General features: G+C 44.3%; 1 protein-coding gene across 4 annotated transcripts in view; it reads left to right on the top strand.

The window, feature by feature from the left end:
- The window catches only part of NEK10 (NIMA related kinase 10), a 131251-nt gene that overhangs the window by 26117 nt on the left and 77932 nt on the right, over positions 1-27202 (top strand). For 3 of the 4 annotated variants that reach the window (XM_081159256.1, XM_081159257.1, XM_081159255.1), the window contains exons 6-13: positions 7518-7602; positions 14346-14387; positions 15592-15670; positions 16791-16858; positions 18804-18883; positions 20276-20362; positions 22646-22870; positions 26080-26219. In XM_081159256.1, coding sequence (XP_081015382.1) covers positions 7518-7602; positions 14346-14387; positions 15592-15670; positions 16791-16858; positions 18804-18883; positions 20276-20362; positions 22646-22870; positions 26080-26219 — 806 coding nt within the window. Of the gene's footprint in view, positions 1-7517; positions 7603-13483; positions 13837-14345; positions 14388-15591; positions 15671-16790; positions 16859-18803; positions 18884-20275; positions 20363-22645; positions 22871-26079; positions 26220-27202 lie in introns of those variants that run through there. The other variant, XM_081159258.1, reaches the window with a different exon arrangement.

Here is a 27202-nt window from a genome sequence, read left to right as displayed (position 1 = left end):
TAAAAGTTGTCACAAAATTGACATATTTCCCAGTTAACCGGACACTTATAAAATTGACCTCTACTTAAATATCTCTTCTGTGTATCTGTTTCTCTGAGCTCCCTCTCTGTTGGTTCATTCCTTGCTGATTGCCAGACAATGTGAAGATTCTATAATACAAGGCACATGTAATGTAACCTACTTGTGAAATGAACTTGTGAATCTGGCTAAAGATGTAGAATTTTATGAAGTTACTGAAAGTAACTTTGAATCGAAGAAGAGAGTATTTTAACAAGGAAGATGACAAAATGGGACTTCAAAAAAGCATATTTTAAATAACAAAGATCAGGAGATGCCATTAGGAAAAATCGATGAATCTTTCTAACGTATTTGCAAAAATGAACCTCTTTATGCTGCAAAAGTCAGAAGTGAATTCAAGGATTTTGGATCACGTTATATAGTTTTGCCAGAGAAACATGCCAAAACATGCCAGCAAAACCTATTCTTGCTTTTTTTCTAGTTGTTAGATTAGAGTTACAATTACAATATTTAAATGGAATCTTGCCTCTGCTATTTAATGTGAAACTTGGTGTTATTTTATGACGGTTCATTTAATTGGCCTCTTCCTGATACAATTATTCTAGAGTTGCCAGGATATCCTCTCTTCTCCCACCTGCAACTTTTGTAGAGGTGAACACACCCCAGGTTCTCTAATTTCAGTTAAAAGAGAACCAACTGATCCACTTAGCATGACTTTTCCTGTCCAAAAATGCAGTCGCTTTTCTGATAAGAACAAATTGGTATAATTATTTTATATCACATTTCCTGAAATACCTGCTGCACATTTGAAATATTTTGGAAATGAGTTTGTAGGAAGTCTAGATTGGGAAGATTATATTTACATTCTATACAAGAGCTCAAAAACTTCTTGAACTAGGGGAAAACATCTGACCCATAAATCACAATCTTGTGAGAAACGCTATTAGAGTGTTCTGGGAATTTCACAGAAGCCTCTCACCAAGAGGACCTATGTAGTTATGTGTTTACTAATCAGACCTTTGCTGTCCGTGTCCACTCTAGGGCATATGTCTGCTGCAAGTGACTCTTTTTTCGAACTTTATCTGATCCTCAGCATTGGCTCTCCAGACGCCTTCACAGGGAGGTGAGAGGAGAGGACTAGAAGTTAGGATCAGTGGCATTCTCTTCCAGTGTCTTGATTAAAGTCTTAAAATATGTTATGTTCATGGAGAGATGCTTTTTCTGTGATTTTATTCCATCAGGTAGTAGAGAGGCCAATACGGGCCTTTGAAGGCTTCGTAGGAAAAGAGGACCCTGGTCACCTTGGTAAAGTCTGTCAGATCGTTCAAACCTCCCTAGAGAGGTTTCCAAATCAGCCCCATAAGTTGGGCAGAAATAAAGGTTCATTAAGGTCCCCCAAAGTCTCAGGATTGGGTCTTTGGGCACTTAAAAAACCTAATGGCCAGGGTAAAGCTCCGGTTCCTTAGCTGCTTGCTGGAGTCTTGAGATCTCGACCCTTCTTGGCCTCATCTCTGTCCCTTCCTATTGCATCCTCTGGGCTCACCAAGCTCAGAGCGAACCAGCCATTGTTTTTGGAAAGTTATTCTCTCACTTCTGAGCCTTGGCCCAGGCTCGTCCTCACCTGAAGAATGCGGCCCACGTCTTTCCATTTCCGGGTGTTCTGGCCCCTCAACTGCCCCCCCATGGCCCTGGGCCGCCCCCCACTATACACTGTGCTTCTGAAGAGCAGGGTTTGGGTCTTTTATCCCCAACTCGAGCCGTTGACACTGGCTTTACCACAGAGCATGGGCCTGAGAGTCTTCATAAAGTGGAATTTCTTTGCACTAAATTGCTTTGATCACCGTAAAAAAATTTAAAAAATACAGAAAATTATAAAAACTGAAAATTTACCCTTTATACCACTCTCAGAAACTGACATTAGCTCTTGCTGTATTTTCTTCTAATCTTTTAGGAAATTCTAAGTTTTTTTTCTTTACTTACATAAGAGATTATTATACACATACAAAATTGTATTCTGCTTTTATCCAGAGTAGAATTTTTTTAAAGAGTTGAATATTTGGCTGAATATCCTTTATAATCTTGTCCTTTTGTTTCTTTTTTGCTCCAAGTTTCACAACCTTATGTGTAGAAGGGAAGAAAACAAACTATAATAACCTAGGATTTCATGTAACCCTCAAGCAAGAATAATCTTTCCTCTTCTCCCCATCACTTAACTTGGAAGACACATCTAGTTCTTACATTTTTATTTCTCCTGAAATGTTATTTAGAGTTTATCCCAAACTTAAAATGTGATCGTGTGCACGCACACACACAGGCACACACTTGTGTATATGTACACAAAAACTGATATCCAGTTGCAGAGGTGGATGGATCCTGAAGTAAAAATCCAGTCCAGCCTCCTTTGAAAGATAAAGGAGCCGAGGGGTTAGGGACAAGTCCAAGGTTCTGACGCAAGTCTTGAATGGCATTCTCTCCTTTGCCTCTCTGATTACCTGATTCTTTTTATTAATCAAAGTCTATTTAAAATATGTTTTCAGTTTTGCACCACAGAAAGATGATCACTTCAGCAATCATCTTCTCTCTTTTTTGCTATTTACTACTGCTTCTTGCAAAACCTATTCACAGACATGAAATGAAGATGTTCCCGCCTTCCCAGGAAAGGACTTCTTGTCCTTTGGCCACATGTAACCACCAGAATCAGTTTTAACTTGGCCAAATCCATAAATGACAGTTTCCTATTAGTGCAGGAGCTTCTGAGAGCCCGGCACTAAGTGACAGACACATTCCGGAAACCCATGGCTAAAATCAACCAGTTCCCAAACAGTCCCACTAAGGAAAGTCCACCTGTCCCTGAATTACTCCATCAGCTTTCCTCCGAGACACTGTGCCTTGTAAATACGTCTCTCTCTCGCTGACAATTCACGTATTGATTGGTGGGCTTCTTCCTTGGGCCTCTCAAAGTTAACATGCCCCCAGGACTTCTCATTTGGCTCACTCCACTTGCCCTCCCCTCAGCTTTAGTCTTCCCCACCTATTAACCGAGTCCCAGCTGCCCTCATCTCTTGCCGGGCCCATTGCAGGAGGCTAACTGGGCTCCCTGCTTTGATCCTTGGCTCCCTATACTGTTCTCAGCACATATCTGTTGTCAGATCATGGCAGGCCTCCATTTAAAGCCTTCAGTGACTTCCCAGAATTAAAAGCCCAAAGTCCCTATTTGTCTTCTACAAAGCCTGGCAGCTGTGGCCCCTGCTCTCTCTCACTTCACCTCCTGTAACTCTGTCTTTGCTCACCCTGCCCCTGCCCCGTGGGCTTTCCTGCCGTTCTTGGCACAAGCCACCGCAGCCCTGCCCCAGGACTACATACGCAGCTCTTCTGCTGTTCTAACCTAGACTCTCTCCTCAGTTCACTCAGATGCTAATCTTATCAGAGACCCCTTCTCTGACTGTCCTGAAATAGCACCCCCGAGCTCCCTACAGCCCGAACCTTGGTGGCTCTTTACTGGTCACCACCTGCTGCACATTTTTATCTCTGTGTTCTTTAGAAGCTCCAGAGCACAGTGTGTGCTTTGCCCTGGGCTGTGTCCTTGGGGGTACATAGCTCCTAACTCCTAGTAGATGACAAGTACATATTGGGAAGCGTTCTGCCTCTGAAACATTCCTCAACTATCTGGAGGAAACACCTAGAAGACAGTCCTTTCTGCTCAGTATCTCTGTGAGTTTGGGGACCAGCAGGCTTCACTGGATGGACTTCTGATTGGGTGCCTGTGCTGGGCTAAGTTTAGAGGTAGACAGAGAAAGAACAAAGACCCATTAAGAAGAGTGGGACAAGTCAGTAAAGATTCCTTGAATATTCATTTATAATTAATTTCTATTTTGATGTTACTTTTACTTTTTCAACTATCCAAAAAATAGGGCCCTGTCTTATAAATTTGAGGTGATATTTATTTTGAAACAGGCTTGAATTCCTCCACTTTAAAATATTGAGTCAAAAGTTGCAGTTTCGTTGTTGCGGTTTGTGTTAATGCAAACAGTACGATCGCATGAAAAGGGAAATCTGAATAACCCCCTGCCGTGAAGTTGCGGCTTATCCTGAGTGAGAGTCAGGGAAGCATGTTAAGAATGGGGGTCTAGGCTGTAACCTTGGGCATCTGCATCAGCCCTGGATTCAGGTAACCCTGGACCACCTGACCCTCTCGTTTATCTTGGTACTTGCAGCTTTACTCAGTATTCAGGACCACAGCTTCGCGGCTGACTTTCCCACAGAGCGCTCACATCACATACTGGTTTCCTCCACTGTGTAAGACGGTGAAACCCCAACCACCCTTTCTCTGTCCAAACACGGTGTCTCTGGGGATACCAGCATCCTTCGATTTTTATATTGATGGCAGAAAGTGGCATCCGATGCTGAAAGTGCCATGGCAGCTGGAGCCGATCACGCTGCCATGTATTAATAGTCCTGTGAACGCCATGGCAAAGGTTCAGTCACAGAGGGGACAAATATTTGCCTGCTATGAATCCGCTGCCGTGTGGCTGCTATATTGGGACATAATCCTCTGGGGAAACACTATCTTTGCAGACAGATGAGTTTTCCAGAGCTGCCTCAGAGGATCCCCTGGCCCCTGTGCTGGACACTCCTCTTCCCATAAGAGTCACTTTCTCTCCAGCCATCCCCTGGTGTAGGACCCAGGTGGAGGGGAGGATGGCAGGAGCCCTGGCCCGGGAGGTAGGCACCAGCTCTGCACCCCTGTGCAGCCTGGGGCCAGCCACTCCGCCCCTCCATGCGAAGTTGCTGCTGCAGGGAAATGAAGGCACCGACTTTACAGTCTGTCACGATTACTCTCTGCACTCCTCCAGTGGCACTGAGCGGTGTGTTTCCTAGTCCTCCAACCCTTGGCAAGCAGAGCTACAGATCGTCTTACAGAGCACGTCATTCCCCTTGAACGCCAGACCTCCCTGCGACGTGCCACGTTCCTGTGGGGGTCAGGGGCGGTGAGCCAAGGAAGGGACAACTGCTCCTTTAGAGGTCAGTGCTCAGAGAGGAAAAGCCAGAGGACTCAGACACCAGGAATTCTATTTACATTTATGACAGTGGAGGCCAGAATCATGCAGAAATATTAATAGCTGTAGGCTTCGGTCCCAAAAAAGCAAAAAAAAAAAAAAGGCCATTTGTTTGGAATAGAACTCTCAACTCTGTGACTTTTCTGGAACTCTTCATTTATTTACACTCCTTTAAAAGTTAAAGAAAAAAAAATCTATTGTGGAATTTTTTTCCTTTCTTTTTTTAGAGGAGGAGGAAACATAACTTTTCATACTTATTTTGATATTAAAACGTTGGAAAGGCCATGAACTTTTCTCCTGAAGATTATAGTTAGGAAAAATACCAAGAGCACACATATTTGTACCATGAATAACCTCTTACTATGTCCCACGACGTTTCCTTTAAGGAATGAAAAGCAATCAGCATTAGCCCTCATTGGGCTGCCAGCAGCTGTTGCAACTTGAGCATTATTTTTGTTAGGTCTTCGGGATGCTGTGTCTTTGCGCCAGAGCACAGGCTCCACACTGTCTTTAGACAACCCCAGCCCATGAAAGGGAGAGCAGTCATGTGCCATCGCCCTACTGATGAAGATGAGAGGCGTTCTCTCTGTAAGAGGAGCCACAGAATAACCATATCCTTGCAAGTGTTCCCATAGGTGATTGTGTTTTAGATTCAAAGTGCATTTCAAATCTGCATCATTTTTTACAATGCGGGAAAGGATGAACTGTCATGCAGCTTCCCAGTGTGGCCTTGGGTAGTTCTTCCTGGCTGGTAGCCCTGGGATGGGTTGACTCCTGTCCTTTTCAGAAGAAACTGAGGTCTGCCTTCATAGGAAAGGTGTCACTGTCACATGCCTGGGCTGGAGAAGGATTGTAGGGTTGACCACAGCTGTGGTGGGCAGCTCCAGCCAGAAGTCTTGGTGATAGCAAGAATAGTTCTCAGCCAGCAATGCTCTTGGGACATCTTGTCCAACCTCTCCTCACTGGGCCAGGCCTCTGCTGGGGGCTCTGATCTACAAGGAGCAGTCAGTCATCCCTGGGAACATAAGGCTATGGGAAAAGCATGTTTACCAGCCTTCTTCCCATGAGCCAAGTCTCAGTAGATGGATGGAATGGTGAGTGGCTTAGGGTGGAGTGGGCGTGGGATAGGGTGGGGGGGCGATACCTCCAGTGGCCATAACCACAGATGTCCGTCCTGCCTTTGAGGAGGGTGGGACTTCTGCACTCAGGTTTGTGATGTGCAGGTTTGGGGGCAGAGTTGAACTTCGTAGGATGAAGCTGAATTCTACCACTAAGGGTTAATACGGGATGAGCCAGGTGACGGTTGGCTTGAGATCACAGCCCGATAAATGCTTCACTTGGCAGAGGGTCCGATCTTTAAAGTAATCTTGCCCGATGCACAGCCAGCCCAGCTGTGGAGGTGGGAGAGGGAGGGAGGAATTCTGTGGGCTCTCATCGCTCCTTTCCCTTCCTTAGTTTTTCTTGGCTAAGCGCAGGGCAGCAGACACTTTGTTTGGTTTCTGTTAGCTTTTTGCACTGCCTTCCACTGTCGGTCCAGCTCACAGGACGGCGCTCAGCTTCCTTCCTCCTTCCTCGGGTCCCCCTGTGCGGTGTTGGTGGCCCCTGCACCACGACACGCACTTGGGTTAGAACAGCTGCATGTGACTGGCCTCATGTCACCTTAGAGAACATCTTTCTAATTCCCTGGGAGGTGCCAGTGTTAAGAAGTCACAAAAGGCTGTCACGGGAAACACCTAAGACTCAGGCACCCGAACTGCCCCTGAAGTGCCCCAGGGGCTTCAGAGAACAGCCAGGGGTGTCACGGAAAGCAGTGATACTGGACATCCATCAGACACAGTGCACGCTACTCAGGGAGGTTTACGATTTCCACATTAAGCTCGTGCTGCTTGCTTCGATGGCGGCATAGCCTTCTGAAGCTGGGTTTTCCGTGGTCGCTGCGATAAAAGGCAGGTGGGAGAGGACAGAGGGGGAGGACTGGCCAATCTTAATTCAGAGCTCGAGAAGTTGCTCAGCGTCTGCAGTGCACATACCCCATTGATAAGTAAATATGGTTATTTAAGAGTAAAATAAACATTTTTCTTTTGATGTATGTGCATTATGTTTTAGTTATTAGGGCATATACTCTTATTAAGTTGAACCTAATTATTGAAACTTATAGCTCTTTGGTTTGGTCAGGGGCTGTCCGGAGGCGGTAAGGGCACTGTAAACTGCATAATTTGGGGGGCCTCTACTTCAGAGTGTTAATGAGGGTTTTTATGTGTTTTGCATTAAAATGGGTCAAGTGTTTAAGTCCCGAACAACAGCCCCCACTGCAGATCAAGTTTGAAATAAACCAGTGTGGTTCCCGTCTGTTCCTCACTGTCCGTCGTCTCGAGTTGCTCGCGAGCGGGCGCGCTGGTCCTCCAAACCTGAGCAAACTTGTCTCCTGTTTCCTTCTTTCAGGGAGTGGGTTAATCGAGCCCCATCTATTCACTTCCTGAGAGTGTTAATCTGCCTGCGACTGCTCATGAGGGATCCGTGTTACCAGGTTGGTTGGAAAAAACAAAGATGTTTTTTACTTGTGATGCAGATGAAATACAAAACTGGTGGGTTTTTCTTCAAAGCAAACTGTGTTAACCCTTTTCTCTCACAACTCAATAGCTTCCAAATTTGGGAAGTATCTCATCTGCTATTTAAAAGATAGGAGAGAAGTGATTTAATGGGGACCAAAAAACCTGTACATTTCTACTATATTACCTGTGGGAATGAGTGAATTACACGCTGGTCTATGTTTCATTATTACCTGGCATTTTAAACCACAGGCAGTTCAGAGAGGTATGCGCTTGGTCACACCCTCAAGCGTGTTCAAGGCTGAGCAGCTCACTAGGTCAAAGTCAACAGTGACAAGTGGGGGGCTCTTTGGAGGGCTCCAGAGTCATGGTGGCTCCACATTTTTCCTTTAGAAGAATTGCTCCCTCCCTCCTCCTGTATTCTAGGCTGGCTTTGTGCTAACCACAGTCATTTGAATGTGGGACTCTGGGCATACTCTGATGGGTGTCCGTCCTGGTTTCTCACAGTTTTCTGGGAGTTTTCCATTTCCCTCCTGACCAACCATACAGAACCGTGTGTTCCCTGCATTTCTGAGCTGCCATTAGCCATGTCAGATGTAATAAGGGTGGACCATATGTTCCACGTTGCCCTGGTCAGGCCCAGTGTGTGCTCATTGTACCTACTTAATTATTAATAGCGCCCTCTTTTGCTCTCCAGCATGTCCCAATTTGGACAAGAACGTTGCATATGTGATAGTAATGAAAGGATTCATGGAGGAAGGTCAAGAGCTAGGTTTTGGCTTATAGAAATTAGGAAAATATTTGCCTTAGAGATGTTCTGTTTGTTCAGAAAATTGGTGACAGTTGTGTCACGCTCAGCTGGTCTCCTTTCTCAACCCAGTTCTTGATAGATTGAAACAGGGTTGATGTATTGCTCTCCAAAGGAAAGAATTCAGCAATCTATTTATGGGGTTTCGTGACCAGAACACATATTAAACTAGCTCTCCCTGATTTCCAGCCTTTCCATAGAAGGGGATACTCTCTGAGTCTCTCCTCCCAGCACTCTTTTCTCAGAGAAGAGCAGGTGTTTAGGCAGCTATTTAATATCTTAAGTTGCCAAGAATTGTTGGGCAAAGTCACAAAGCTAGGCTGGGGTTTACGACAGTTTATGCTGGAGTGTCTCAGCGAGTTTCGCAGGATCCACAGCAGCTGTTCCAAGCCATCTCCACTTCTCACACCCAAACCACCTCCTGCCCCTCTCATTCTCATCGCGTTACATCTTTGTCACAGGGAAATCTGAAGACATCCCGGTGGGAGCTCTCTTATTCCCTCCTCTTTGTTGCTTGAAATATTTGGATTATCATGCAACTTTACTTCTCTTCTTGTTTCAGAGGAAATGTCCTGTGCCTTTGCCAAGGCTCACCCTCCCATCTCTTCTCTTCCTTACAGTGTCAGTGGCTCCCTTCCTGTTTCCTTTTATCATAATAATAACCCTTTCTTAATCCATTATTCCTTCAAATCTTCCATCTTACCTTCATTAGTACATTTTTTGAAAGGTCAGGATAGGAACCCACTTACTTTCTATCTGGACATTGAAATCTGTGTACAAGGTCTGTCTGGAAGCCATTTGAATACTCCAAAGAGTGCCATGCTTCAGTCACCATTCCTCCACCCAGAGGCTGCAGACTGGTGGCGCCCACATCGAATCTTGCCTGACAGTAGGCAGAGGCTTCAAGATGTGCTTAATGGAGATTCCAGCAAGAAAACACTGGATGAAAGAAAAGCCATAATTGCTTAGAGTTGCCCATAATTAAAGGGAGACATATGAGATCTCAGGTATAGTTGGGGTCCCAGGCAGCGTAAAGATAAATTCCCAACTGGATCCATTATAGTGAAACCAGCACATTACTTACCAAGGATAAAGAGAAACCCTCAAAAGCTCCAAACAACAATTACCTTAGAAGCAACAATAAGAAGATAGTCTAGCTGAGTGGCCTGCACCAACCCTGAGAGCCTCTAGCTCTTCCTCGGCACTGTTTGTTTTTCTGTATTATTTACTTGCTCCTTTTAGAAACCCTGCTTTTCTAAATGCTGACTTTCCCAGAGTCCTTTTCATTATCATCTTCTTCCCCATCTTCCTAGTTCGGCTTCAACTGTCCTTTTTTGGTTGCCGTTGCTGTTCTTTGCTCCCGAACACAGATCTGCACTCTCACCCTTTCCCCTTCATTAAGCCCCACATTAGGGATATGATGGACAGCCATCCAGTGACATAGTAGCAAATGGTTCTCCAAGTGTGGTCCTGGAACTGCTTACAGGTCTCTGGATCCCTCTCTGGGGCTCCACAGGATCACAGTGGTCTTCAAAATAATGCTCAGATGTTGTTTGCCCGTTTGCTCCCACTCCTTACAAGTGTGCAGTGGACTGTTCCTGGGGCTGCAGGCTGCAGGTTGTGTGATGATGCCATGGTCCTGATGGCTGATGGGATATGTACTCTTGTGTTTTAGGAATTTCTCCCTTGCAATTTCTAGTATGGTAACTGTAAATAGATATAACCCATAAACAAAAGCTCTTTAGGGTTCTGAGTAATGTTTAAGAGTGTAAAGGGGTACAGTTGTAGCACATTATATTCAATAGCTTTCAAATGGACCTTTTCAATTCTTCCTCAAGCCTCTTAGAAGAGTGGTTACTATTACTCCTTGGAAGATAAATGGAGGCTAGTGCCTCGAGTGGCCTTAACATTGTGATGGAGGAGTCAACAGTGTGGAACCAGTGATAAGTTTGCACAGAAAATGACCTTGTCAATGATTCAGGATCAGGGCTCACTGCCGTGTGCTTAGCATTGATTTCCTTGCTGAGTAGGTTCAGGGTGAGATGTCTAATGGCAGTGGCATTTTCCACTGTGGTAGCAATAGTGGTGTGCTAACAACACACATATTGGCATGCAGTGTGCTCCATTTTTTAAGGCATACTTTTTATCCATATTATTGTATCAATTTTTTTTAAAAAAGGAAAAGCTCAGGGAATAGGCAGAACGGGGACATTTGCTCACATTTTGCACATTGAACTGAAGATCTGATTGACTAAAGGACTTTCTCCAGGTCGTTAGGCTCAGAACCTAAGTACAGAAGCCAGTCTTGTGACCCTCTGGCCGTGACCAGGAGAAAACACGGAGGCCTGAGAGGGCCCCAGGAGGCGCTGCCGTGCTCATGTTTGCTTTTCAGATCAGCGCCCAGAGAAGCTAAGCCCGGGTGTGCGCGTGCCTGGTGGTCTTGTTCCTCTCCAGTTGGTGCTCTCAGGTTAGAGCAATAAGCCCCGGGGTGTAACCAGAGGAAATACAGGGGAGACCCCGCGCCTGTGAGCCACCTCCTGGCCTCGCTCGTCAACAGAGGGGCCTGGGAGGGTAGAGTGTTTAGCTCATAAATGAAGGGTAAATTCTTGAGTACATAGCAACAGAACTTTCCGAGAGGGACAAAGCCTCTTTGCCCTTTTTAAAAAAACTTAAAAATTTTATTTTCTTATCCTTACCCGAGGGGGAGAGGGAGAGGGGGAGAGAGAGAGAGAGACATCAGTGTGAAAGAGAGTCATCGATTGGCTGCCTCCGCGCGTGCCCCGACCAGGGATCAAGCCCACAGAAGGGGTATGTGCCTCGACCAGGGATCAAGCCCACAAACGGAGTATGGGCCCCAACCAGGGATCAAGCCCACAAACGGGGTATGTGCCCCGACGAGGGATCGAACCCACAAACGGAGTATGGGCCCCGACCAGGGATCGAGCCCACAAACGGGGTATGTGCCCCGACGAGGGGTCGAACCCACAAACGGAGTATGGGCCCCGACGAGGGATCGAGCCCACAAACGTAGTATGGGCCCCGACCAGGGATCGAGCCCACAAACGGGGTATGTGCCCCGACCAGGGATCGGACCTGTGACCCTTCAGTGCGTGGGGTGGCGTTCCAACCACCTGAGCCCCTGGCCAGGGCCTCTTTGAAGTATAAGCCTGATAACAGCACTTCCCAACTGTGCTTCCCAGCAGTTAAGTATCTGGGAAAGGAGCTGTGCTTCGATGGGTATGTCGAGGAAAGGCTGCCTCTGGTTTTCCCCTGGGGACTTAGAGCGCAGGGCAGCCTAGCAGCAGCCGCGAGGAGCCCTGTGATGAAGTACCTCGTTAAACTGTCACCTAGCACCTGGCTTTTTCCAAGGAATTTGGGTTTGACCATGAAACTTTTTTTTTTTCTTTTGGTAGAATTTCTAACACAACCCACTGCACAGAATAGAATGGTCATTCCCATGACATAGTTTGGGAAACACTGACTTAGTCCCATATAGTTAACATTAATTATTGGGTAGATATATTTCTCGTCAAGGTAAACATTTAAAAATGAGTCTGACCGTGACCACATCATTTAAACATTATTCTTCCCCTTGGTGTCTTCTCAATTCCCAAGTTTCAAATTGAAATCTCCTTCATGTCAGTAGCTCTCAGATTTCAATCTTTTCCCTCGTCTCATTTTTCGTGGCCTGTTGTACTTTTTTTCCACCTGCATATCCCATCAGCAACTCACTGTATCTAAATCAAGTCTCCTCTAACCAAGCCTGTTTTTCTCTCTTCCCTGGTGTTTGTTAATCATGTCCCTGTCCCCAGTCACCCCGGCTCAAATATGGTGATGTCTTTTACGTCATTCCCTTTCTTCCAACGTGTCTTCCTGTTCAGTGGGTCGTTCCACTTCAGAGACTCCCTGCCTCTCCCTCTGTGTTTCCAGGGCCCCTGCCAACCAGCTGGGCTTCCAGTTGACACTTCGCCTCTTCAGTTCCTTCTAAGACTAGAGGGAAGTCCTTACAGCTGATTCTGATCAGTCCCTTGGCCTCACGTTTCATTGGTCTCATGGTCTGCACGATGAAGCCCAAGTTCAGGCGCATGTCCCAGTCTTCCCATGGTGGGATCCCACCTGCTTCTCTAACATTAGTCCCAGCAGTGCCCTTCGTGGAGTTACGGGAGTGCTTTGCAGGGCATGGAACATCTTGATGTTCTTTCTACGCAACTTCTGTGCACCTTGGAGCTCACTGTTCTCTTTGCTTGGCATCTCCTTTATCTTCCCTTGTTCCCCCACTTTTTTCTCAGCAAGTCTACCCATCTTTCTCAGCCCATCAGAGGCCATCACCCTTACGAAGGCTTCCTTAGTCCTCTCAGCAGGCTGTCACGTGTCCCTTCTCTGGGGTTTCAGCACTTCATGTGTAACTGTCTAATAGCACTGACCAAATTCTGCCTGAAGTTCCTGTCCTTAGCGTGTCTGCCTTACGCCTGCCTAGGGCTCCGGAAGCAGGCCTCTGTCATCTACGTTTGTGTCGTCTTCAGAGCCCAACCCAGGGCTTTTACATAACAGGAGTGAAAAAAATATTTGTAGGATAAATGTTAATGGTTTTAAAATGTTATTTTTATATGTATAAAATATCTTGCTACTACTAGGGATAATGTATACAATATTCTTATGTTCTTTAATTATACTTTTCTAGAGTGAATAGCAATGATGAGAATTCGAATTGGTCGGTAGTCACAGAACTATTTTTAATTGCGTTATAAATGTCCCTTCACTCTTAATTTAAACAAGGGTATGTTTAGTGTTTCCCAGATCCCTTTGCACAGAGTAAGGAAGCCCTGACCCAGGAGGCCTTGAGGGCCCGAGCGTGTCCCCAGCCTGCCCCTCGGCTGGCTTCCCGGCAGAGCCCACGGGTGCCTCCCGCACCCAGGTCCTCATCCCCCTGCACTTCCCGGACTTGGACCGATGGCCGTGTTTATATTTCAAGTAACTTCCCTGTGTGCGTGTTAAATAAGAAGTGAGACGTCAATTCAGCTTTATTTAAACAGGCTAGGGCCACCTGAACCACGCTGGCCTGAAAAGAAATGTCAGTGCGAACAACCCGAGAGCATTTACTATTCATAGAGTCCCAAGCCCGCCTCCACCTCCCGTCCCTCCTCACCCCAGTCCCCGCGAGGGCAGCTGCAAGGCTGGTGAAATGCCTTCTTAGGGGACTGGATTTAAAGACCTCTGTCAGGACACGTTTTGCAAAGGTGACCCCCACGCTGGTTTAGAGTAGTGCAGGTTTAGGAAGACCATGAGCCTAATCCTTCTAAGAAGCCCTGCAGTGGAGTCTGCCACAGCGCAGCTCCTCAGACTCCGCTGAGCATGCGAATCACCTGGGGTCTTATTAAACTCAGAGTGACTCGGCAGGTCTGGGGTGAGTAGATTCCCCGTTTCTACTCAGCTCCCAGGCGAGCCTGGAGCTGCTGGTCTGCGACCACACCGGGCAGAGACCCAGAGGAAGGTCCTGGGAATTGGGTGACTCTGGATTCTTATCTTGGCCTGTCACTTAGGCAAATGGTGTACCTTTCTGGGTCTTTGTTTTCCTGATCTGCAACATGAGAGGGTTGAAGGGAACGATAGCTAACAGTTCTTCCGTGTTCTAATGTTTTTTGATAACACGGGAGGAAGTGAAAAAATGAGTCTGGCTGAAGTTCTGAACATATTTAATTTTTCTGAATCTCAACACAACGTTCATTTTTATTAGCAGTTTATCTTAAATGTAATATGAATGACTGGCATCCAAGTTTTCCATGTTTATGTTAGAATGTGTACCTTCAGAAAATAATTATAAATCTCATGATTTAATAAAGAAGCTGCATATAAAATACACCTTTCCCTTCAGCATCATCTTTTATGTATGTTCTGTTGTTTTTGTTTTATTAGGAAATACTCCATAGCTTGGGTGGCATTGAAAACCTTGCTCAGGTAAGATTCCTTTTGCAGTGGCTTGTCTTGCCTTCCCATTTTGTGCCGTGGCTCTGGGCAAGGATTACATAGTATGTGACAGAAGATGGGATTTTTCTAACCTTAAGCTGCCTGCCAAGGGGAGGAAGAGGCAGGGTTAATAAGTGTGCGAGTGAGGCCGGATACTCACAGAGCAGGGCGGGGCTCATGACATTTTGTTCTGGCTAATTGGGCTCACTTTACCCTGCCTGTTGAACCCAGAAAGTGCTATAAAAGGTCACATGTCCTTAGTAATGAAAAGAAATAGGCCTTGGCTGGCCGGCCCAAGTCCTCAGCCTTGCACGTACCAAATGATGGGAGAAGACATTGGTTATGAAGCTCTTCACAACTTTCTCACACACAAAGAATTACTGTGCTCACTAAAATTTTAACCAATAAATGACAATGTGAGGAGCGATTTTAACCTCATTTATTTTTCTGCTTTGGTAACTACTGAGGGAAACTAAGCAGGAGAATATATGTGCTGAGCTAATCAAATGTTTGGGTTTGTTAATTTGATAAAACATGGCATGGCATCGAGTTGAAACAGTCCATTCACCTAGAGCCCACAGCACACACAGGAAGGATGGCTTTCACAATAAGCCTGTGGCCCTGCAGGCTCACTCTGAATTATTAAGGGAAGATTAAGTTTAATGGCAATTTAATGTTAAATCTATTTTATTTCCATTTTTGGGAAATTGGTACAAAGTATCTAGCTTTTGTTTTTAAGATTTTAAAAAGTTGTCTGGGTATTTACCTCATTTAATGAAATAGTCTTTCATAAAATTATATTGTAAATGCCATTCTTTTCCACTTTATTCCATTATAATATCAGAAATTAAATTCTACTGAAAAGTTACACTGAAGAAATAAAACTCTATGTACCATATATTATGCATCTTATTTTTATCTTATACTTGGAGACTCCATTACACTACAGACTTGCTCATTTACAAATTATTCAGGGACTTTATATAGTTTTTAACTTCAGGGCATTCAAGAGAAGGCAAAGAATCCAGGAACTCAATCACTTTTTTGCATTTGAGTGAACTGGGCCCAGAAGCACTATTATTTGGCGAATGTGTTGTGCCACCTACAGCTCATTTTCAGAAATGCACAATCTGGTCTCCTGCTTGTGTGCTTGTGGTGTCCTCTGACTTGCTTGTTGGTTTGGTCCCTCCTGCAGTACATGGAGATCGTGGCCAACGAGTACCTTGGCTACAGCGAAGAGCAGCACAGTGTGGACAAGTTGGTGAACATGACATGTAAGCATGGGGGGCGGGGCGCGAGCAGCCAACTCTGCACTTTTTAGAATAAGTAACATGGTGTTTGCAGCAGGAAAAGGGATACTCTGAATATCTAGGAGTGTACCCATGCTCAGTTATGTGTTGAGACTCCATGCCAATTATTATATTCAGTGACAAAATATACCCAGAAGGAAGACTTTTAGATCCCAGCTGTTACCTTGAAAAGCCCAATTTCATGTTTAAGAAGATTTTCATTGAGCACAAGCTTTCTTTAATGCAACAGAAACTTCCATACCAGCAGATTTTGGTAAACATATTTTTTGGCTCCTCCAATTCCTATTAAAATGTCAGAGGCTATTCAGTTATCATCTATAAAGCTGGGTTAATAATGATACCTATCTGAAAACATTTGGAACATCCAGAACATAAAAAAGAAAAAAACGCTCATGGAATGACAATAATGTGAAAATGTTGGTCTGTGTGGGTGAGCTGTTCTCTGGTCACTCAGTCTTCTCTCTCTGGAGACTCTTCCCAGCCCCACCTTCCATCTCCTTCAGGTTTGATGAGCCAGAGACCTCCTGCAGCTGGCGCACCCAGCCCACTTTCCTTGTGAACAGGCAGGTTTACCGTGTTTGTTTACAGGACAGCACACTGATCCAGTTATAGGGAGAGAAGTGTAGGCAGCCAGCCCGGGCGCCAGGAAGGTTCTTTGAGAACAACTGTCTTCCGCAGCTGAGGAGCCCTGCTAGGCCCATCACACCTGCTGGCTTTCCCGCTCCTCTTTATATAAAGTACAGATATTTATAGGGAGGGTCTTTGAAAAACAGTTTTACTTCGAACTTGTAATGATGTTAAGAAACTCATTTAACTTATGTGGAAGGAAAGATTTGCCTTTTTCTATCTCCTTTCTTTCATTATTATAGTAGTGTTATACAAGCAATGCTAGCTGAGCTTGAGAGGTACTTGAATTAAAACAACACTAACTCTGTTCCTCCTCCCTCCACTGTTCCTTCTGTGTTCTCTCTGTTTCCATTTGCCCTTTCTTTGCTTGCCCGTCTATACTTCAGACCCGAGGTTCTATGAGTACTGCCCTCTTTAAGTGCCAAATTCCTGTTTGAGCTTTTCCCTTCCTTTATAGATATTTTTCAGAAACTTGCTGCTGTCAAAGACCAAAGAGAGTGGGTCACCACCAGTGGAGCCCACAAGGTGAGTGGTCCAGGAGAGTCAACACTTCTGCTCCATGTGGCAATGGTTCACGCACTGGATGGGGTTCAGAGCCCTGTGGTCAAGTCCTGTGAAATTATAAGCCATAGATCCACTATCCTAGCATCAAATTGTAAATCTGTGCTAACCCTTTCATATTCTTTGTCAGCCCAAGGAGCAAATACAGGGGTTTCTGAAACTTTTTCCCTGTCACTTAATACCAGCTAAGTTTATTGCTTAATTTAAATGTTGCTTGAAAAACCCTGGCTATACATAAACTGATCCTAGGTGTATGTTTACAAATAAACAAATACAGTGTATGTATTCATATAAATACATATGGCACCAGCAGGAAGACTTTTAGATCACAACTCTTGTCTTGAGAAGCCCAGTTTAATGTTTAAGATTTTCACTGAGTGCAAGCTCACTTTGTCTAATGTAAGAGAGACTTCTGTAACAGCAGGTTTGGGTAAACATATTTCTTGTGTCATTTGATTTCTATTAAAATGCCAGAAACTATTCACTTTCCATCTACAAAGTTGGGTTAATAATAATAGTACCTATCTCATAAAATTTGGAATATTTCAATTTAAAAAAAGAGGTGTTTTTTTTTCCATTCCAAAAAATGAGTTTCAGGGTTATATTGGTTTGCACCATATGGAATTGCCATGGTCTGTAGGCCAGTCTCACGGGGTTCAACCTCATCATCAGATAGTATAATTCTGTGAGCAGATGGGCCACATGTGCATTACAAGATGGTTGAATGCAGGTTTAACCAAAACAGACTACATTTATATTTATAGCAAAACTGTTTAGATGGTAGCTGCCTGGAGCCACGTTTCAATAATCTGTTGATTTCTCATATCCCAGGAAGCCACTTTCCAGTGTACATCAGAGCAAGGTTGCCTAAGAGGTTGCTCATTGTGTAGGGGATGATTCTAGGTGATCTGTAGGTCAACATTTTCCTTTAAATAGCTATATACATTTCACTGATACTATTGCTTAGAAATTGAAAAACGTTTTTGAGTAGCATTGAGGTTTTAAGTGGATGTGGCAAAAACTGTGATAAGGATGTCAGTGACTGACGTTTGGAAAACATGAAGTTAGAAGACAGAGAGGAAAGGAAAAATGATAGATGGAAAAGAGGAAAGGATCAGAGAAACAATGATAGCTTCATAGAAATGCATGAAATCCTACGGGAGGAACCCCCAAATCATCCAGCAGCTGTTGCCGCTCTGACCTGGAATATGTTTGGGTGTGTACTTTTGAGTTCCAAAAATGGAGAGAGATGAGAAATGAACTTGCATTAATGGGAATTCAGAGAAGTCAGCTGATACAGCCCAGAAGACTTCTAGCTAAGCCATGTTCCTCAGGATGATGCCTGGGAGCACTGATTCATGCTCTTTCAACATTGATTAGAAATCTGAGAGACAAATGGAGTGCTTGGTAGTGTTGACATATCTTGCTTAGTTTTGGAAAAAAATGACAGTTTCAACATTTTGGTGAAAAATAGTTCCATAATTTGGGAAGTGACTAACACAGTGCCTGACTCAGATGTGTTCTCGATGACTAGTATTACATGGACTTAGTTATTATGACTGGTGTTTATGTCATTAGTCACCGCCACTTCTCCTTGGGGAGGGGTCAGAAGAGGCAAAGTGACCTCTTGGGCACATGGAAATAGAGGGAAGTGTGAGAACCAGGCTGGCATGTGGCTTAGTCTCTTTCCCTTTCTGTCCTGGGCAAGGAAAGGCTACAAGGCGCTCGTGTCAGGAGTTCTAAGTAAGGAGGGGATCGACACCTGTCCCCTGTAAAGAGCTGGAGGCCGTGTTTAACAGAACTCCTTTCAAGGTTAAGCCTCTATGATCTTTACAAGGAAACATTATACTGTTCGAGGAGCATGTAGCACTTATATAATTAAGCTTTTTTTTTTACTTCATTTTTTCAGACATTAGTAAATCTACTCGGTGCCCGAGATACGAATGTTCTGTTGGGCACCCTCCTGGCCCTGGCTAGTCTGGCTGAAAGGTAAGTGTACTTGGATATATTTTCCAGTTCTGCTGCAGTAGCAATTTAGGTGGCAGAGCTACAAACTAGATTCCTTTCTCTGGGTACTTTGCTACCTACTTAGAAAGATAAGCATGACCTACCATTAATTTATTGAGGAGGGTCCTGGATGGAAAAGCTCCATTTTAAAATTTAAGTTGTTGGAAAGGTGAATCACAGTTTAACATTTTCTGTCTTTTTTTTTCTGACCAGAAATATTTACCTAGTCTTTCATCCAACCCTCAGTTACTTCTACTTTCAAGATTACCATGATATTTCTTTGACAACTGAATCTCCCTAACCTTTTTTCATTCTTTCCTGTGTACTTATTTTAACATATAAAAAAATTTCAAACATTTTTACCCTTAAAACATCTAGATAACCTGTCCTCTTATGGATGTTGTGATTACTTTAAATAAAAGAGCTGTAAATGTATTTTATGCCAGTAAGTGGATCATTGCTTTTTTGTTTTTTGTTTTTTTTCTCCAACTTTATAGGGAATAGTTGACAAATATAATTGTATATATTTAAAATGTACAACATAATGATTTGATATACATTGTGGGGTGATTACCAAGATCAAGATAATACATCCATCACCTCACAGAGTTAACTGTGTGTGTGTGTGTGTCTGTGTGTGCGTGTGTGTGTGTGTCTGTGTCAGAGAGAGAGAGAGAGAGAGAGAGAGAGAGATAAGGACCCAGATGTGCCCTCAGCAACTTTCAAGTGTACAATACCATATTCGTAACCGTAGTCACCGTGCTGTACATTAGATCCTCAGGATTCATTCTTCTTATAGCTGCAAGTTTATACCCTTTATTTTAACCTACTTCTTCCCATCTCCTCCTCTTCCCAGACCCTGGTAACCACCCAACATTCTCTTCTCTGCTTCTACTTAATCAGTTTTTTGTTTTGTTGCTCTTTTAGATTCCACACATAAGTATAACACACGGTATTTGCCTTTCTCTGTCTGGCTTATTTCACTTAGCATGATGCTCTCCAGGCTCATCCATGTTTTTTATTTTTATGGCTGAATAATACTCAATTGTATGTATCACATTTCTTTGTCCATTTGTCTGCCAGGGGACAAGTAGCTCATTTACATGTTTTAGCTCTTGTGAACGGCGCTGCTCATTGCTTTTTTGGTGAACAGCATGGCTCCCTTTGCAGAAAGGGATTTGTTATCATCATACTGTTGTTAAACACATTTGGGACATGTAATGTTTATCGAATGTTGGAACTTGATGGAGCCCTGCCCCATGGAGTTATATTGCATTTGTTTCTCCTCCTGAGATAATGGAAGAGCTAGGATATTAAGTAAGTGAACATGGCGACCTATGTTTTCAGTCGTTACTAATGGTTTTCAATTTGTAGCCCAGAATGTAGGGAGAAGATTAGTGAACTCAACGTTGTAGAAAATCTACTGATGATTTTACATGAATATGACTTACTTTCCAAAAGGTAGGATGCTCAAGGGGAGAAAGGCAGTGTCTTTTATTTGATAAAAATGATTGTTATTTTTTTATTATGTCATGTTATTTACATTGCTAACTGAATATTATGAGTCAGCTTGCCATTTACTTTCTTTTTAAGTTTATATAAAGAAAATAGAGCAAAGTGGTGTATCAATTTATCTTTCTTTGGTCCTGCATTATTTCTATATCTGGGCATAGAATCAAATGGTATAAATTTTATGATCACATCTTTAATATATTTTTTATTGCATTTATTTACATCTTGTTTCTTTAAAGAAATTAACTCTGAGGTGGCTCTGTTTTTAGTAATTTCAGATTGTGTGTAGAAGAGATGATTAATTGCTAAAATCTATTTTGTTTAAGGCTAGTAAAATAAATTAAGACAGGTACTGACCTGTTTCATGACTTCCTGTTTTTATAACTCAAAACAGAATCTAGAGTAAAATGAAATCATTTTCAAGTGAACTACATATTGCTGTAAAGAATTACTGTACACGGATAGTTACTAGTTTGTTTCTAAATAGAGCTTTGCAGCCGACATCGTTTGATGTTTAGGTGAGTCAGTAATTTTCTGAAGAGGCAAAATAAATAACAGAAAGTCAACTAATAAAACTCTGACACTTAATTCGTAGCAAGTCTCCCTGGATTCTTCTTTAAAGCCATTTTAACATTCTTTTACAAACTGTCCTTATAGACTTGGCTATCTGAACGCATTCACCCAACACAAGTGCTGGGAAGCCGAAGATGGATAAGATACCAGTGTGCAGTGTAGGGGGGGGACAGCCACGCAAGTCGGAGGCTGGACAAGATGCACCAGCGTCGTGTTCATCTTTCGTCCTAGCTCTGTGCGCGGGGTGGTCCGCGGGGCACAGGCTGCTCGGGGGCACAGAGCGGGGCCTCCGAGGGGCGTGCCAGGTTTCCGGAAGGGAGGAGGAGTGATCTAGGCAGAGGGAGCGAGCAAGGGGGAGCAGAGTGCTCCCACATGAAGTGGTATATGTTAGAGGATCTGGCACGGCTGGGCACAGCTGGAGCAAAGAATGCAGGGGCAAAAGTGCCAGAAACCTAGACCAGGCGGTATTAATGATACATTAAAAATATAGCTAAGTTCAGCCAGGCCCTGCTCTAAGCACTTCTGTGTGTTCACCCATTTGATCTACACAATAACCTCACTCATTTCCATATGTTATGGCCAAGGCAATAGGACACCATTAGTCAGGCCACGATGGGTTCTTTGAGCTAAATAAGGAGTGTAGGTGTTTTTTTTTTAATATGTCTTTATTGATTTCAGAGAGAGAAAGGAAGAGGGAAAGAGAGAGAGAAACATCAATGAGAGATAGTCAGTGATCGGCTGCCTCCTACATGCCCCCCCGCCCCCCCCCCCCCCCCCCCCCGGGATCAAGCCGGCAACCTGATCATGTGCCCTGACTGGGAATCAAACCTTGATCACCTGGATCATAGATTGATGCTCAACTGCTGAGCCACATCAGCTGGGAGGGAGTGTAGTTGTTATCATGAACAGAACGGGGCCTCACAGAAAGATTGTAAGCATGATCAGGTTTATTTTGGGGGAAGATTACTCTGATAGCAGTGTGTGGAGGCTGTGGGGTGGGGAATATAGCTGCACAATGAGATCCACAGAGAACAAGGAAGGAGTGTGTTGTGTAGAAAGTTTGAGAAGGTGAAGAATACTGTTCACCAAAGAACATATGTTCTGAATGTCACAGCATAAAAGCCTGGGAGGGAGAGGAGCTATGGAAAATTGGCACAGGGGAAAGGACTTCGGAAGCAGAATGGGAATGGGAATCTTGGAGAGGTAGATGACAGAGGGGCTTATACCTTGAGCATAATCACATATCAAAGAATGGGAGGATCTGTGGGGTTAGCCAGCTGCACGACTTGCAAGAGACTTGACCCATCAGTTGCCCAGGAAATAGGGGCACTGAAGGCTCTCGATCGACAGTGGCAGGTTGGGAAGGGAGAAGGAAGTGTCTTGGATGATTCCCACTCTCTGGCTTGGGAAATTGGAAAGACTGTGGTGTCATCAATCCAGACCAGGGACGTGAGAGGAAGAGCCGACTTTGCGAGGACACTGGCAGAGCCTGTATGCCTGCAGAGCTGAGACGTTTGTCTGTGGTCCAGCCCGTCACGGAAAATGCACGTTGACCTAGGTTTAGAAACTGAGGCTTGTGGTTCACGCAGTGATGGTGGCTCTGTCTAAAGGTAAGGGCCATGTCCCGCTAACGCTGTGACCCTCATCCTCACCCCCCAGGCTGACGGCCGAGTTGCTGCGCCTCCTTTGCGCCGAGCCCCAGGTGAAGGAGCAGGTGAAGCTCTACGAGGGGATCCCCATCCTCCTCAGCCTGCTCCACTCCGACCACCTGAAGCTGCTCTGGAGCGTGGTCTGGATCCTGGTGCAAGTTTGTGAGGACCCCGAGACCAGCGTGGAAATTCGCGTTTGGGGAGGCATCAAGCAGCTGCTTCATATTTTACGCGGGTGAGTCAGCGTGGGCTCCTGCCCGCTTTGCCCTAGTCACTGAAGGCTGGGGACAGATCGCTCGACTTGCCCCCTCCTGGCCCTTATCATTCGTGCTCTGCAGAGTCATTTGGACTTGTCACAAACATGCTCTAAATCGGCGTCGGAAGCGTCGCCTTTTAAGCTCCTTGGGAGCCCTGATGTGTTGATCTTTACATCACCAGCCTCCAGGACAGTGCCAGGAATGTAGGAAGCCGTCTGTCTGCAAACAGAGGTTGAACGGAAGCCCAGTGACCCAAATTTGAAAACGTCATCTTGCCCCCTTTTTCTTGAATCAGTCTATGCCTGTCGTAACCCCAACAAGTACAGTGATGACTGCGATTTTGCTAAAATGTCTTTGGGTGCATATATGTCATTCATCTGCACAGAGAAGGCAAAACCTACATGTAAGGAACAGATGTAGAATCCTCAGTTAAAATAGGAGAAAATATCCTTAATCGAATGATTGCCATGTTCCTGCCCCCGGTCCAGTTGCTCTTCTTTTCTCTCCAGTCTCCATTTTGGTGCCCTAAGGTGGGTTAACCCCTTATTATCTCTCTTTTAAAAGTACAATTCCAATGGCAGTTAAAGCCATGAGTATGAGTTTGTTAAAATAATTTCAAATTGAAATTCTCCTGATGTTGTAATAACTGCTATGTTGTATATAGTAGATACATTGAAATACCGAATAACAACATCTTTTGGTACCACAGTGGGAAGGTTCTGTGACCTAAAGTTATTATAAAGCATAATTCAGTCCTATAGGTGCTGAGTCAGAGTTGCAAAGGAATACTTCTGCCTGAAAGGGCTCACATTTGTGATCAGGGGCATATAAATAAAGCTCATGCTAATAAAAGCAGAGTGACTTGTCAATTTTAATATGACTAGATATTATCAAGTCAATATCATTCAGACTTTGTGCTTATTATGACTCTGGGGATATTGCAGAACGATGCGTTTTCAGCTTCGTTTTTTCCTGAGGGTGCATTCCAAGGCATAAGAACAGAGCGTAGATATATGAACTGTAGTTTTGTTGGCGATTTCTGTCATTACCAAAACAAAGGAAAAACGTTACAGACTGTTGACAATCTATTTTTGCTTTTCTGAGTATCAGACAAAGGTCTCAAATACTTTAAAGTATAAATTGTAAATCTTTCGTTAGTGCTGTGGCATAATGAGCTCGTCCCTTGGTCAAAATAAACATTTGACAAAGCTTTGTTTTTGCTGGAGTTTGTAGGATAGTGATGGCCGTGTTATAGTGGTGCTTATTCCAACAGCTATGGGTTACCCCGTTGGAGAGAGTTATTTTCTTGATGATTAAATTAAATTCTATAATAGTTAAGCAATACTTTAAAAACAAAACCTACCCTTTTACCACACAGAACTGAGTTTAATTCAAGGAACCATTTTTCCTCTTTGGCTCAAGTTCTTTCATGTCTAATGAGGAATTTTCCCAGACCGTTTCTATGGTGCAATGTTAGAAAACTCTTCTGGGAAGAAGATAGATGTCAACACTTATTCTATGCGAAATATGTCTCAGTGCTCTGGGAGAATTTATCACCCAGCTGGATAAACAATATCCTTTCAGAGCCTGTGCCTGCCCCTGAGCTGCCTCCAGCTGGTTGGAGGAGTGGAGGTTGCCAGGTTGCCTGCTGGCCTGAGTATGAACAGGTATTGTTGTCCGGGCGGTTTCCAGGAAGCCTGTTCATGCCCATTCACCTGCAGTCCCAAAGCCAGAGGTGGTCCCTATAGGGCTGTATACTCTTGAAAATGTGGAGTGATCCCTAAATTTGAGTTTTAACGTAATTATGTTGACAGATAAGATCACTGATTATGACTATCCCTAGGCTCAGATCCATTATTTCCCAGGGTGCAGTGAAGGAGGGACTCCAGTGGCCCAGATGATGAGGGGGACTCTATCCCCATTATATTGAGGCACAGAAATCTAGGTAGAGCTGCTGTCATAAAAAATGAATAAATGAAAAAATATGGTACCACATAAAACAAAGGGGAACAGAGCAGGTAAAAGACATAAAGAATCTATTGTGGAAGATGTTGCCTTAAATAAACAGAAAAACAAGTGCTTTATTTTATCAAAGATGTTAAACAGAACATGAAATTTATGAAATGAGATTAAAGATGAGAGGACAATGGAAAGGGGAGGAGAGAGAGTGCAGGGCTAGGAAAGAAGATAAAGACCGAATAGCCTACACACAACTGAAAAATTCCCTGGAAACTGGAGTTAGGAAAAGGCAGGGCGAGCGGAAGAACATGCGTCTCATGCGGAGGAGGAAGACAAAGGAGTACGAGCAACTGAAAAGTGAGTTTGTCCAGAAGAAGATGGGGTTTCAACGTGAGATAACTGACGTCCCTTAATTAGAGCATAAAACAAAAGGAATCAAACATTCAAAGGTATAACGGAAGAGAACTTTCCTAAACTAACTGAAGATGGGAGTGTCACAGAAAAGGAAGGCAAAGTGATGAAGACTCAGGTGTGTTCAGGTGGATCTGTTGCAGCAGAATAGAGCTCAGGAACAAAGGTGGCCGCGTGGAGTAGTGGGAAGGGACAGTCTGTCCAACACACAGGGCTGAGTCAGTTCAGTACTCATAGTTTTAGAGAAAGAGGAAAGAAGAAAGAGAAAGAAAGAAAGAAAGAAAGAAAGAAAGAAAGAAAGAAAGAAAGAAAGAAAGAAAGAAAGAAAGAAAGAAAGAAAGAAAGAAAGAAAGAAAGAAAGAAAAGAAAGAAAGAAAGAAAGAAAGAAAGAGAAAGGAGGGAGGGAGGGAGGGAGGGAGGGAGGAAGGAAGGAAGGAAGGAAGGAAGGAAGGAAGGAAGGAAGGAAGGAAGGAGAAAGAAAGAAAGAAAGAAAGAAAGAAAGAAAGAAAGAAAAATGATTTCTGACGACATACACAAAAATCAATTCTAGGTGGATTGGAAGGTGAAATAAAAAAGATCACACAGCAGAAAACTTCATCACCTGGGAGAGGCAAAGATTCCCCCCCCCTCCCTCCCTCCCTCCCTCCCTCCCTCCCTCCCTCCCTCCCTCCCTCCCTCCCTCCCTCCCTTTCTTTCCCTTCCTTCCCCCACACCCCCTCTCTCTGTTTTTGCAAAGATTTCTTAAACAGGACTCAGAAAGTACTCACCAGGAAGGAAAGTTGGTAAATTGATCTGTGCATTAATTTTTCTCTTTCAGAGATAGGAATTTTGTTTCTGATCGCTCCTCCATCGGAAGCCTGTCTAGTGCAAACGCAGCAGGCCGAATCCAGCAGCTCCATTTGTCAGAAGATTTAAGCCCTCGGGAAATACAAGAAAATACTTTCTCTCTTCAAGCAGGTATTGACATCCTATTATTATGTTTTACTATTAGATACTGTTTAATATTGTCTTATTATATTCTCTTTATAAAATTAGTATGATATTAATTAGGCATGCTTTTTAAGTTTAAAAAAATGTGAAATTAAATCCATGTGGATGCTGGAAACTTGTTGGTACCAGTGTTGGACTCGCAGGTTAACGATACCACAAACTTTCCTTTCCCTTCCACATCCTGAACACATCAAGAAGGCAACGTAAAGATCGGACATAAAGAGAGCAGAATATTAGCTTCATTGCTGGTAAAGCTGGATGAGGGAATGCAGCTCAATCTGTGGCCAGAATGATGGTTTCTACCGTCTTCGAGACCCCAGGGGACCCTCATTAAGGGACATTCTACTGTACACATACCCACTCCACCGGGAGCAAGGGAGTGCCTTCCTCACACCTGGGCGCTTAAGAGAGGACAGCACTGTTGCCCTGTGCGGTGGGATTTCCACGCAGAAGCGGGAGCAGGAACATGTGCATGCAGCTTTGGGCAGCTCGTCACAGCCTTGAACAGTGGGATAGCCTGCGCCCTGCATACGTGCACATGGCCTTGGGCAAGTGAGGCTACAGCTCTGCTGAGCAAGCTGGGTGCCCTGCAGTGGCCCACGGGGAGGGACGGAGAGGCACCGGGGGCCTGCAGGAGGGCAGGCCGGTCCTAAGAGGTGAAGAGCAGAGGTGGCAGGGGGAGAAAAAAGGGATAGAAGAAGGGTGGACTTGCTGTTCCTTACTCTCTCTTCCTGGAGAACGGAGATGTTTCCCCTCAAGGGTGTGAGGTCAGGCAAGTAGGATGCCCGCTTGCATTGTCGTTTCGGCTTTGTCCTTACTCTGAAAGGCCTGTCTCAATATGAAGGCTCTTACTGGGGATTTCCTGGTTGAAGGCTCCCTGGGAGTCTAATCCAGCTGAAATCAGAGCTCCTAGTATTTCTAGGCCCTTCACAAGAGTGGATGAGATTGGT

Source organism: Miniopterus schreibersii (assembly GCF_964146895.1).
Source record: "Miniopterus schreibersii genome assembly, chromosome: 15".
NCBI classification, from domain to species: domain Eukaryota; kingdom Metazoa; phylum Chordata; class Mammalia; order Chiroptera; family Miniopteridae; genus Miniopterus; species Miniopterus schreibersii.
The sequence above is the reverse complement of the archived record's forward strand: the minus strand, read 5'-3'. Positions and strand labels throughout refer to the sequence as shown.